Source organism: Neolamprologus multifasciatus, chromosome 12 (genome assembly GCF_963576455.1).
Source record: "Neolamprologus multifasciatus chromosome 12, fNeoMul1.2, whole genome shotgun sequence".
In the NCBI taxonomy this organism is placed as follows: domain Eukaryota; kingdom Metazoa; phylum Chordata; class Actinopteri; order Cichliformes; family Cichlidae; genus Neolamprologus; species Neolamprologus multifasciatus.
The window spans coordinates 26,282,094-26,294,530 of NC_140450.1; the positions used below are offsets into that span (position 1 = coordinate 26,282,094).

Consider the following 12,437-nt stretch of genomic DNA (forward strand, 5'->3'; position numbering starts at 1 on the left):
ACCAGATGGTTCCAGGACCACATTTTTCAATAATACAAAAACACGCACAGACATATGTGTGCGCTTACACTTCCACAAACATACAGGTGCACGCACACGCGTGCTATCAGCTTCAGTAGAGTTCTTTACCTCTTGATCACGGTACGTGTGACGTACCTGCCAAATTGGAATTATCATAAGCTAAAATATCTCTTACCAAAGTCTCTATGGGATGACATCCAGCCAATTGACTTGAGGGAGACAATAGCCAGCAATCCGGAGCCCACAAAGGATCCAATCCCAGAGAAGAAAAAGAAAAGCCCCATGATGGCACTCTGCATGGACTTGGGGGCTGCAGAATAGGCAAACTCCAGGCCTGCAATAAAGATGAAAACACATACGTAGAAATATATATGATTAAATGTTAATATAATGCAGCTTTATAGTTTATATGGCACAACATGTAATGAAATATGACAAAAGCTGCCACTGATGATGTAATGTAACTTGGAATTCACTGCTACTTAGACACAGGATTTAACCTAAACACGTTCTGAATAAATCTTCAGTCTGAGATACTGGAGCAACAAGGTAACATAATTTACTTGGATACGAGCGGTGTGATAAATAATAACATGTGGAAATCTAAGTCTTTCCCGACTAAGATTAATGCTTCTTCACTTTCAATGTCATCTTCCGATGCATCTCTGGACCACTTTAAATTACATTTGGGGAAATGGGCAAACTTGCACGGAAGCATATATGGCAAGCAGGATTGGTAGAGAAAACAATATTGTGTTGGTATGTCTAACAAAAAACTGTTCTTTTTAAAAGATAGTCCCCAGATTTCACATCATTTCAAATGAATGTCCTTCCTCAGAGACCCCAGAATATTGCACAGTTTGTGCAAAACCCAGAGACAGCCTCTTGGTTTTAGACACATGTTTTTCTGGATTGTAAACTGTGGTAACGCCACTGATATAACAGCTTATCTGACTCACGATCTATTACAATTTACATGTTATTGCCCATAAAAGTAACCAGTACCCACTAGGTGATCAATGCGTTTAGGTTTAATCAAAGATCAATACTGTAGGAAGAGTAGTGATTTTTGTTACTTCTAGTGGACAGACAGACAACTAAAAACATCAGGCATGCTGGTGTACATTTTATGGGCGGAGTAACATTTCAATCCCAACTCTTTGCGTATTTATCCATCTGTGTAAAATAATTTTGTTTTTGTTTTTTGGGTGGGTTTTGTTGACTGTTCACTTGTTAATTGCAAAAGAATTCCTTGGCAGCTCATTTCCTATTGTGGCACTGGACTGTGGTGTTTGTAAGTACTAAATAATTTGTGGAAGACAAATTATTCAGTATTTACTGTGAGATGGAAAAAAAACAGACTGGAGGGGGGGAAAAAAGAGTAAGAAACTTTCGAGAAAGAGAGAGGAGTATGGGGAGAAATCTGTGTGTCCTCTGCCTAAAACATTCTGTCTTGCTGCAAGCTGACATTGATAATTTCATGGCACCTCAAACATAGGAGGCCCTATAGCTACATCTGTCAGAAGAGATTAGGGACTTGTGCTTATGTGTGCCTTTTAACATCCTTGGAGGGTAACATTGTGCAAATTAACGTGATGAACAGTTTCTTGACAGATACCTGCGATAGTTCTAAGAAGGAAAGAAAGAAAGAAAGAAAGAAAGAAAGAAAGAAAGAAAGAAAGAAAGAAAGAAAGAAAGAAAGAAAGAAAGAAAGAAAGAAAGAAAGAAAGAAAGAAAGAAAGAAAGAAAGAAAGAAAGAAAGAAAGAAAGAAAGAAAGAAAGAAAGAAAGAAAGAAAGACTGCAGAGGGATCCTTTTAGAATAAAAAGGCAAAGATAGATGTGGCAAACATTATCACTGGGTATGCATGAAAATAACCTATATAACCTAAATGCCTCACCTGCTTTCAAGTTTAATTTGAATAAGGAACACAAAAACACTCAGAAGGGGAATACATATGTACATATCTAATGTATGCATTGTTTTCTATTCCCAAGGTCAGAGGGGTTTTTTTATGGTTTAGAAAGTAACATAAGCCTTCTACTTTTTTCATAAGAAAAAAACATGTTTAAAAATACTGCGGGCACTATTTTCTTTTCTTTTACGAGAGGATTTTGCATTTTCTTACCACCCTTAAGCAGACGAGCTTGAGTGGCATATGTGGAAAGCATTACCCATTGCCGTACAAGACTGGGGACTGCAGTCAGAAAGTTTGATAGCACCAGAGGTTTTACACAGATTTATTCAAACAGAAGATGACTAAGGGGAAATATTCCTCTTTACCAGACACATGCCACAATTCTGTCAGACATTTTGTCTTGAACTAAGCCCTGTGGGATGGAGAGAGAGAGGGGAGAGCAAGTTTATTTTAAGGATCCCTATAGCTTTGTCAAATCTCGGATTTGACTTTCATAGGGACTCTCTTTATGCAAGTTCCAGTGTTTTATAGAAGCCTTATGGATTTCCGCTCAAGGGTTATATAATATCCAAGATCATTAAACAGATTTCAGTTTCCAGAGATTTTTAAAGATGACAAATGTTTTCTGAGGGAACTGGACTGACCAGATATTCCTTCAAGTCCTAAATATTTATAGTCTCATTTTCACTCTTAAGCAAGAAATAAAGAATGTACTACACCGAGACCACACAATACGTTGTAGGACATTTCATATTAGTAGGAGAAATACTCAATCATGCCTAGAGGGATTAACAAAGTTGAATCACTAAGATAATTTGATGCCCGAGGCAATGACTGCAAGAGAAAGTAAGCAAAAAAAATACAGATTCCAATTAGATAGATAAGCAGAATGCGAGGTATATTGCCCTATTTTGTATGTCTGCATGCTAAAGGATAAAAATGGCCCACAGCTGCTACTCCGTTCAACGCAAAACAACTTCATAAAGAATTTCAGATTTAGTGCATTTCTTACAAACACAAACAGCATTAAAGCAAATCCCCACATTATTGTATTACTGGGGCAATATGCTCTCCCCAAAGCTGTTAATGAAAAGGCATTTACTCTTCACACCAGGGCTTGCAAGAAATGAAATGACTCTCATTTCTCACGAGTTTCTTACCGAGCAGTTTTGAGCCGATACCTGGAAAATGATCACGAACAAGACTGTAGCTGTTGTTTGAACACTGACCCGCCTTGATCCAATGCGATTCTTTTCTTTTTCGTCGCTTTTGCAAACATAAATGACAGGAAATGTATTTCTCTGAGAAAAATAAATAAATAAATGAAACACTTGAAATTTGAAGCAAAAAAATTTTGCGGGGAGAAAAATATACGGTTGAATTGTTTTCTTAGAATCATCTTGTCTCGACTAAATAATGTTCACAAACAATCTCGGCCATTGTAACATTTTCTACGCTGACAAAGAGGAATGTAATTACAAAGCCTTACCAGTATTAGTTTAACGTATTTGCTGCTTCTTACTGGACAAATGTTAGAGCTGGATGAAAAATTAAGAGCCTATTTAAAATATTACAAATTAGAGGTGCAAATATTACTCTGATTTAATGTGAAAAGCAATCCACGCTACAGATACTACACGAAAGACCCAGTGAGATAACCTGTTATACTATGTCATCTTAAATGTAAATGAATGTAAATCTGCAGTACAATCCTTCTAAAAGTGCAATTTGATAAGAAGAAATCTTAATAGGATGTTTAAGAGCCGTTTTCTGCTTCTTTGGTGTATATAAGCAGATGTAAATGTCAGATCTATCAAACTGCTGGACTGATAATTAAACTTTAATTTGCTATGGTGTAACACATCCTTATTAACAGCGTGTCAGCTGTGAAAGCTAACTAAGTGAATATGTGTCAGTGCAATTTGTTAGTATTATCTCTCTTGAGCTGTCCCTTGTTTGTAGAAGGGAAAAGGCCCAATGTAAGAGTCATTGCATATGATGGCGCATATCTAAAAATGTCAGCTTACCCACACTATTAAACATTAAAGGTGAAAGCTTTATATCACGCTCCACCTTGCACTGCGATTACAAATATAACCTTGGGGCTAATCGTGTATATACAGTATCTGTAAATTTATGCATCTCGCCATCTCCTCTATCTGTTTCAAGAGCACTGGACGTAAAATGAAAGCTTTGCTTTTTCCTCCCTGTTTGTTAAAAAACAGTTACTGTATCCACACCTTATTTGGAAAAAGCTCCGTTACTTAACAATGTCTTGCAGTAGTGTGATAAAATCGGGATAATCAATTATCAATTGATGTTGTGGGCTATTTACTCTGGAGTATGGACTGCAACCCACAAACACATTAAGCTGGTGCCGGATGGCAATAAATCAAACAAATTGTTCAAAAAGGATTTACACATTAGTCTTCACTGCATTGTGCTTACAGGAATAGGCACAATGGGTTTTAGCCCCCAATCTATTCTGAATGTTCAAAGGGAAAAGCTGATCAACTCAAAGTACAAGTCTCTTACTCTGGAGAAGGATGTGACATTTTTACATTTGTTTACCTGATCGCACTATTAAATGAAAGCGTTTAGCATTTATTTGAAAACTTTACAGAGGATGTCAACTGGCTGTACCTGCAATGCTGGCAAATATTTCGCTGATTCCAATCAGCACGTACTGAGGGATCTGCCACCATATGGCCAAATCTGCCGCGTGGTAGATGACGCTCCCAAGCATCTGGTCAATGGTACCATTGGATTTGACGATCTCCAGGCGCTTTGTCTCCAAAATACCTGATGGGGTGGACCCAGAAAACAGTGCAAGGAAGAACAATTAACTAAGGGGAAAGCAAAAAAAAAGACCTAAAATTTATTACACACACACCATATATATTTAGCATGGGTAATTTGAAAAGGCTTACATATTTTGGAAAAGATACTTTAAAGCTCGTCACACCAACATACAGCAAGAAGCTGCCAGACTTAGAGTTTTCAACATTGAACAGTCCATTAAGGATTTAGCTAATTTTAAGGCTAGCCTACACTTCATTAAGATCACATCTGCACGCTTCTATATTCTGGCAGCTGGTAATGGGACGGTGCAGATGATTCAATAATAAGAACCAGGCAGTTGTCATCAACTGCCGCTGCTTCCTAAAAGCTTTATTCGATAGCTATTATCATGTAACCAGCGGCTATTTCCAGATAACTCCCAGAGACAGCCTCCTATCATAACTGCACTTAATGCTATATTTGAGAGGAGTTGTAGCCTTGTAATCCGGATATCCTATAATACCAGCTGTCCATCTCGAACAGCACGGCCACTGAGCTGCCCTGAGCAAGTCGCACACTATAAACGCACACATCTCTGCTCCCCCACCCACCCTAACTAAATATCACACAACAGACAACCCAGCGTGATCCCTGGAAACTCTGCTCCAGCTTTTCTGGGGAAAAAAAAAAAAAAAGGAGAAAGAGGGCGAGAAAGAGTGAGAGAGAAATGCTTTGGGTGCAATAGCCATTGAGCTTTAACCAAATGAGATCAGACATAAAGTGAGAAAAGTGAGACAGCATGCTAAAAAACAAACAAACAAAAAAAACAACAGAAAAAACAATGTCAGCATGGTTTTTGAGAGCTGGTCAGCATGTGGCCAAAGTCTGGGAGTGTTGTACATAAATGATCAGAAACAGTCCACTGTCTACTTAGCAGCATGCCTTCAGTAGTCCCTTTTCACTGCATGGGTAGTCCACCTGTCCTTGTACCACGTGTGTCAGCACAAACAGCTTCACCATGTAAAATACTGCTGCACCAATCCAGACAAATACACAACAAGATGAAAGAGATGCTACCGCCGAGGAGCAGCGGTGTGGCGTGCCGGCAGTGTCATGTGTGACAACTATCTAGTCTGTGGATAAAAGGTGGCACACTTGGACATTCACAGCTATCCATCTGTCAGTCTTTGAACTTCATGATTTTAGCTTGTGGACCGCTACAGATAAGCACCGAGTAAAGTCAACTTAGAATGCAGCTCGAAATGTAATAACAGTGTAAGGCAGCTCCCAGGAGTCAGTGTGCGTAACTGAACGAATGTGAATCGAGTCAGTTCTGGGGATAAACGGTGCACAGGCTCTGCAAATTACTGCTGTCTGAATAATTATTCAAATAAGCTGCAGATGCAATATCATTATACTGCATCTCAATAATTCACTTTACAAAGCATATTACTGTAAAACTTTGACAGAGTCCTCCGATTTGTCTCCTGGAATCCAGGTCAGAAATTTGTCGCACACGAGTTGTGTACTCATCTGTCCAATTCCCACACCATAAACACATTCTCTCCACTCCCAGAACTCAAAACAGCCTTCTGCAATATTCTGAGTTTATTTTGCCTGAATTTAACTGCAAGTGCTGCACTTTATTTCAGTAAGTTGAATGGAAAAGCAAACAGCTAATCAGCTTTGGAACATGAAAATGAAAATATTAGAAGGACCTTTACTTGTCAGAAACCTCACATCCTCTGATATTTAAATTGAAAAATAAACACTACAGATTTGGTTAATAATCATTCTACCACATCAGGTTGATTGAAAAAGATTTGTTTGATGGTCTTACTCTGCCAAGACTAGAACATTTGAGGACTCTGCAGTCTTCTTTTTACACTCACTGTTTTGATGAGGTGAGCTTTAATTTATTAAGTTGCTGGTTTTGGGTGTTTGTTGTGTTTTTTACACATTCTGCTATCAGATGACCATAAAGGAGCAAGAATGAACAAGTTTATCATATACGTGGAGATAAGATCAGTTTGCATAAACAGACGTAAAACATACCATAAAATAATTGTGACCTAATGTTATGACACTTCGGTCGTGTTTTGTTGAAAACTGTAGAATCGGCTTGCTTGTGATATATAAGGATACAAAGCATGCTTGTCGTGGAAACTGTTGTTAAGACAGTTCTACAGAGATTCCCTCACAATTATCCCCAACAACTGCTGTTTATTTTCATTAAGTGCATTATTCCCCATCTATAAAACCACACTAGTCAATATCTAAGGATCACTAATAGTAAAATATGTTCATTTTGCACATTTGCATTTCTGTGTAAGAAAAAGTGGAGCGTTTGTGGAATACAATGTAGACTGATTGGCTTTTCTTCCTGCCTTCATGCTCCAAACATTTTAGCCTGGATGCATCAGTGCAGCAACAACCACTGACAGGCCTGGCTGAAGCTTTCGAAAACAATCTACAGACTGGAAAAGAACACGACTGAGCACGGCTGGTGCAGTCACACAGGACTAAAGAGTTAGATGCCACAGCGCTCTCTATAAGCTACTGAGTGAGGGGGGACAATATCTGCTGCTTTTCCTTTGCCAGATAGAAAGTCATGGGATTCCGGAATAGACTATAAATCTGTGACAAACCATCTTTCGAGTCCCACATGAAGCAACACCAGAATAGCAATAAAAAAAAAAGTTGATCATATTCAAGTCATGTCGGTGAAGCGGCTTTGTATTAAAGCCATGTTACCAAAAGTAATGAAAATATAGATCAAGTAGATGTGGCACTGGAACTGCTGATTGTATGTTCCATCTGCCACAGAAAATAACACCCAACTTTGCCTTTTTTCCTTTGTTGTGTTTGTCCTATTTAAGTGACATGTACAGAGAACTCGGCTGCGGGTGCACTCACCCGCTGCCACGGCCGAGCACATGACAAAGAACATCCCTACTGCGATCCTTTTCAGGGAGGAGGGCAGCAGGCCGCGCCGTTTCAGGATTGGGTCCACCACTTTGTCCTTCAGGGGAATCAGCATGATAATGAGCACTGCGTCAAACATGGTGAGCCAAGCAGGCGGAAAGCGGAACGTCATCTGGGGAATCCAGGGGGAGAAACATGGGATGAAAGAGAACAAAAGGCAAAAAAGTATGAAAACTACACAGTTCGCCAAATGTTTGCGTTCACTGGAGTCTGTGCATCCTTCAGACTTGATACTGCTCTGGCACCCCCAGGTGGTCGAAAGCAAAACATGAAGCAATTTAAAAAACAAAACAAAACATAAATAGCATCTATAGCACATGTGTCAAACTCCAGGCCTCGAGGGCCGGTGTCCTGCAGGTTTTAGATGTGTCCTTGATCCAACACAGCTGATTTAAATTGCTAAATGACCTCCTCAACATTTCTTGAAGTTCTGCAGAGGCCTGGTAATGAGCTAATCATTTTATTCAGGTGTGTTGACCCAGGGTGAGATCTAAAACCTGCAGGACACCGGCCCTCGAGGTCTGGAGTCCGACACCCCTGATCTATAGTAATGCAAGCAGGCAGTCAATACCGAATAAATATTCAGCTTATTATTCACAGCTGTAGCAGCAGCAGCACTAGTATTAATAGGATTCATAAGTTCTCTTTTTTACATTCCAATCTATTAAAGCTTAAATGTGAGACAAAATTGACAAAACTGATTCTGAATTATCACGATAAAGCGTAATCTTTGGAAGGAATAATTGTACTGTGTAAACAGACTGGATGACATATCAATCAAACAGAAAATCCACTATAAGCATACAAAGTATTTACAAGTTGAGGCAATATCTCACTGACTGAGCAGTGTAACAGTGCAGACTGCTGGAGCAGAGTTTTTTGTTTGTTTTGTTTTGTTTTGTGCAATTCAAATTCCAAGTGCCATCTGAGCTCCTGATGTGTCTCTGGTTTAACACTTCTGATAGGATCATTTATTCTCAAATTGAATTTCCATTTCTTAGAGCGACCGCTGGCAATCTGTACGCAGCTCCTTAGAGAGTGTTTTTCTCTCTTGTTTGTACATTATCATATTCAAAATGATAGGAAGTGCTAAATGAGACTTCTTCTTTGCCAAGGCAAGGCTGGCATGAATGACTGAGGTGTCTCAGCAGGCCCAAATCTCCCAAATCTCAGTGTTTTTTTTTTTTGTTTTCTTCCCCACTTCCCCAAAAGAAAACCACACATACACACTGTATACTGATTTAGCAATTTGGGAAATGATAAAGACTTATTGCAAGATTTATATTTTCTGCTGCTCTTTATCTTGAGAAAATTGGATAGTGCCACCATTTAGGGATCAAAAAGTATCCCATGTTGCAGGTTGTGAGCATTTTAGCCATTATTTCCCTAGACCACCTTTAGATCAGCATGAAACGAGATTTATTGAATGAATGCTTTTAATATATGCAATAATATTACATTTGTAATATGTATTCATTTGTGTCTGTTAAAAGGTAAAAGTTGGCTTGGGGTTAATGTGGGAGTCACAAAAGCAGTAAAATTACACTATTAGGTATTTGTGAACACATTACATCCAATTATAATTTCAATAAGAATGCTCTGTTTTTCAGCTACAAGTACTGTTACATTTAAGGAGAGGAAGAGCCTTTAATCTTTCATAAATGATAGTATAGGATTCTTTTATCACGTGCTGTCATGAGGCACTGTAGATATACAACGTGGCTGTTTCTGAGAGCGCACAACTGTGTGAATTGCAATGGCCATTCATTTTGGGAGAAGCCACCACACGCTTCCAGCAAATGTCTGCAGCCTCTTTTGTGTACTCTACACAGTTCTGCATTTTCAAACATGCACAGTAGTAGATGCACAGAAAAACACTCCTCTCAGTAGTAGTAGTAACCCAGTGTTTTTGTTTACATTTGGACTGTGAATTGACAAAATAAATAAATAAAATTAAAATCTATTTGCTGTAAAACATCATGCATGGCTGATCATCATCACATTTTGGGCTTCAACTGGCTTTCACATGAATCCAATTTTGAGATTCAAGTTTGCAGACTTGCAACAATGATCCTGTGCGCATAAGCTCAAGGAACACATATTAATGTGTGACTCAAATTTCAGCATCTAAGCATTACGATCGTTTGCAAATATCACAGAATTTTCTTTACACCTTAAGATCAGAGTGAGGTTTGTACATACGCCTGACATACTATTGAGATATTGAGAGATTTTAAAAATAAGTTTTTAAGAAATTTAAAAACAAATTTAAAAACAGAAGAACAATGGAACAAATAATTTTAGATCACTGCAAAGCATTTCTGAGATAACTGCAGAAACATATACTTGATTACTATGTCCAAGTTGGTGTGAGACGTTGGGGGGATTTCTAAACCATGTAATGAAGTTTCCTGCAGCTTCACTGCTCTAACTCTTATAATCTATTGTAACAGATTAGAGAAAAAAAAGCTTATAGAAATATGTAATCTCTGCAGACGAATAATACATTGTTTATCCCCTGAACGAGTAACAGGGCATGAAGTATTGAATTTATTGTGGGTTACCATGAAAACAGTTTTAATTTTAAAATGTGATTTTCAAATTCACATTTTAAAATTAGTAGTAGTTATAGTAGTATGGGTGCCATTTCTCCAAAGAGACAGTTTTTGTTCAGGTTGGCCACTGAAATGTGTCAGGTGAGACGAGACATCTATTCTCACTTCCCTTTTGATAATGACAAATGTCGAGGCCGGTAGCAGGAAGGGCCTAGTTCCATTTTTTCCTACCAGATAAACGGTGCACTTAGGAAAACTTTGTAGAAATGTAGTTCTTAAACACAGTTGTAAACATGTTACACAAGTAAACAAAGCCATGTAACATAGTTTCACGGTGTTCCAAGTCAAGTATTTTTGTGGCTTTTCAACAGCACTAGCTCAGACTGCGAGGTTTACCGACAAGTGTTTCACTTCACAATTCTGTGAAGTCGGTACACTTCACAATTACCTCAAGCATGCCTGTTCAGAAATATGAACAGACTTACTGCATTACACAAACTGCTGTTACTACTCAAGTAACAGCAGCTTGATTTTCTTTTGATTTTCAGTCATCAAAGCACCGCAGCGCTCAACATCTAATCTGCTACGGTTGTCCTGATAGACAACTATTGGGCGTGTATCACATAGGCACAAATGCCTGAGCACTGGTTCCTCCATTCCTTGCTGGACCATTTACTGAATGTCACTCCACTGGTCCTTCCCCACTACCCAATTTTCTCTATTTTCTAGTGCCACTATAAGACGAAAACTTAAATTTGCCAAAATGAAAATAGACTCAGGCAAAGTGAGAGACAGGTATACCAGCAAAATTTGCCAAACAGAAACAGGTGGAGGCGCTGCTGTGGTCAAATACAATGCCAGCCAGTTGCTAATCTGTGAGGTATTAGTCTATGAAGTTCTCACTTAATCCCCGTTGCATTATCAGCCTTTGCTGCTGCCTCCAGCTGTTGTGTGTCAGTGGCCTACTGACTCCTTTAGTTTCAGCAGTAAAAAATATAGATCAAAACCACTTGTGAGAAAGCAAGGTAGAGCTCCACGCTGTTATGTTTAACTACAGAGAATTAGAGAACAGTTAAGAGTGCCACAGCACAAATCAAGTCAGAGCACACTGGCACTAAAATTGTTAATTAAACTCAAAAGAGGTGCAGGAGAGTGTCTCCACTTCAGTTTACCTTAGAGAAGTCAGAAGTGCTGTTTGGGGTCGTATCAGGAATCTTCAGATGGAGGCTCTGCAGGATGTACGTTGTCTGCATCTGTAATGCGAAAAGGAGATTAAAGTCTCAGCGTGAAGTCGTTCTCCACTTTGTGATCACCAGGGTGTCTGGTGCACACCATTCTTCTCCAGTTTTGACACAAACAATGTTTTACCCGATAATGTGTGCACATTATCTCTTGTGTTCTCACTTTGCATTTCTCATCATGCGCAATACTGTTTTAATGTTTGGATCTAACTTTATATCAGCTGATCTTACCTGAAAGTATACAGTCCAGTACGGAATAAGAGCAAAGAAAACCGGAAGGACCTTCACCAGTGCTTTGACTTCCTCTACTTTCTCTTCAGGAAATTTCCCTCCGTAAGTCACTTTGGCACTGTCCAGTAGTGCCGGTTTGCTGTTTCACAGGAAAAATTTAATAAACATAAACCTGATTGAAAATACAGTGTAATTAATGGCATAAAGCAAAAATAAATCCAGAATAAACTAGAATTGGTCTGTGCTCTTTAAGTGGGAAATTAATCAGCCTTTTATGTGAATCTCTCGGCCTTTAACAACAGCACTTCTAGAGATATGAAAGAAACTTTTTTTCTAAAGCCTATAATCCCCATCTCTGGAGAAAATGTCTTAATAAGAAATTCTTGAAAGGCAGCAGGACTGCCCAACTTAAAATATTCAATGTCAAGTTTATGAGCTAATAGTGCTACTTTGGTTCAAAGTCAAGTATCCGCACTTCAGAATAACTTAACCACATGAAACGAAGATGAATGCCTGAACCAATGGGGGGGGAACGAATTATACAGGTGGATCAAAGGAGGCTTTAACATAAAGCTCTACCAATAAAATAGAGTCATTTTATTCCACTGGTTCACAGTCACCATCCGACTAACGTCACTACACTACTTTAGGAAGCTGTCCCACTGAGACTGATCTGGGTGTGCTTTGTGTGGTTTGTTTGTATATG

The 12,437-nt window shown here is 38.8% G+C and overlaps 1 protein-coding gene across 2 annotated transcripts in view; it reads right to left on the reverse strand.

Annotated features, from left to right (window-relative positions):
* The window catches only part of slc15a4 (solute carrier family 15 member 4), a 32,299-nt gene that overhangs the window by 11,713 nt on the left and 8,149 nt on the right, over window positions 1-12,437 (reverse strand). For both annotated transcript variants that reach the window (XM_085179532.1, XM_085179530.1), the window contains exons 4-8: window positions 11,732-11,870; window positions 11,432-11,512; window positions 7,636-7,816; window positions 4,582-4,740; window positions 197-355 (exon numbers count right to left, since the gene is read on the reverse strand). In XM_085179532.1, coding sequence (XP_085035658.1) covers window positions 197-355; window positions 4,582-4,740; window positions 7,636-7,816; window positions 11,432-11,512; window positions 11,732-11,870 — 719 coding nt within the window. The remainder of the gene's footprint in view (window positions 1-196; window positions 356-4,581; window positions 4,741-7,635; window positions 7,817-11,431; window positions 11,513-11,731; window positions 11,871-12,437) is intronic.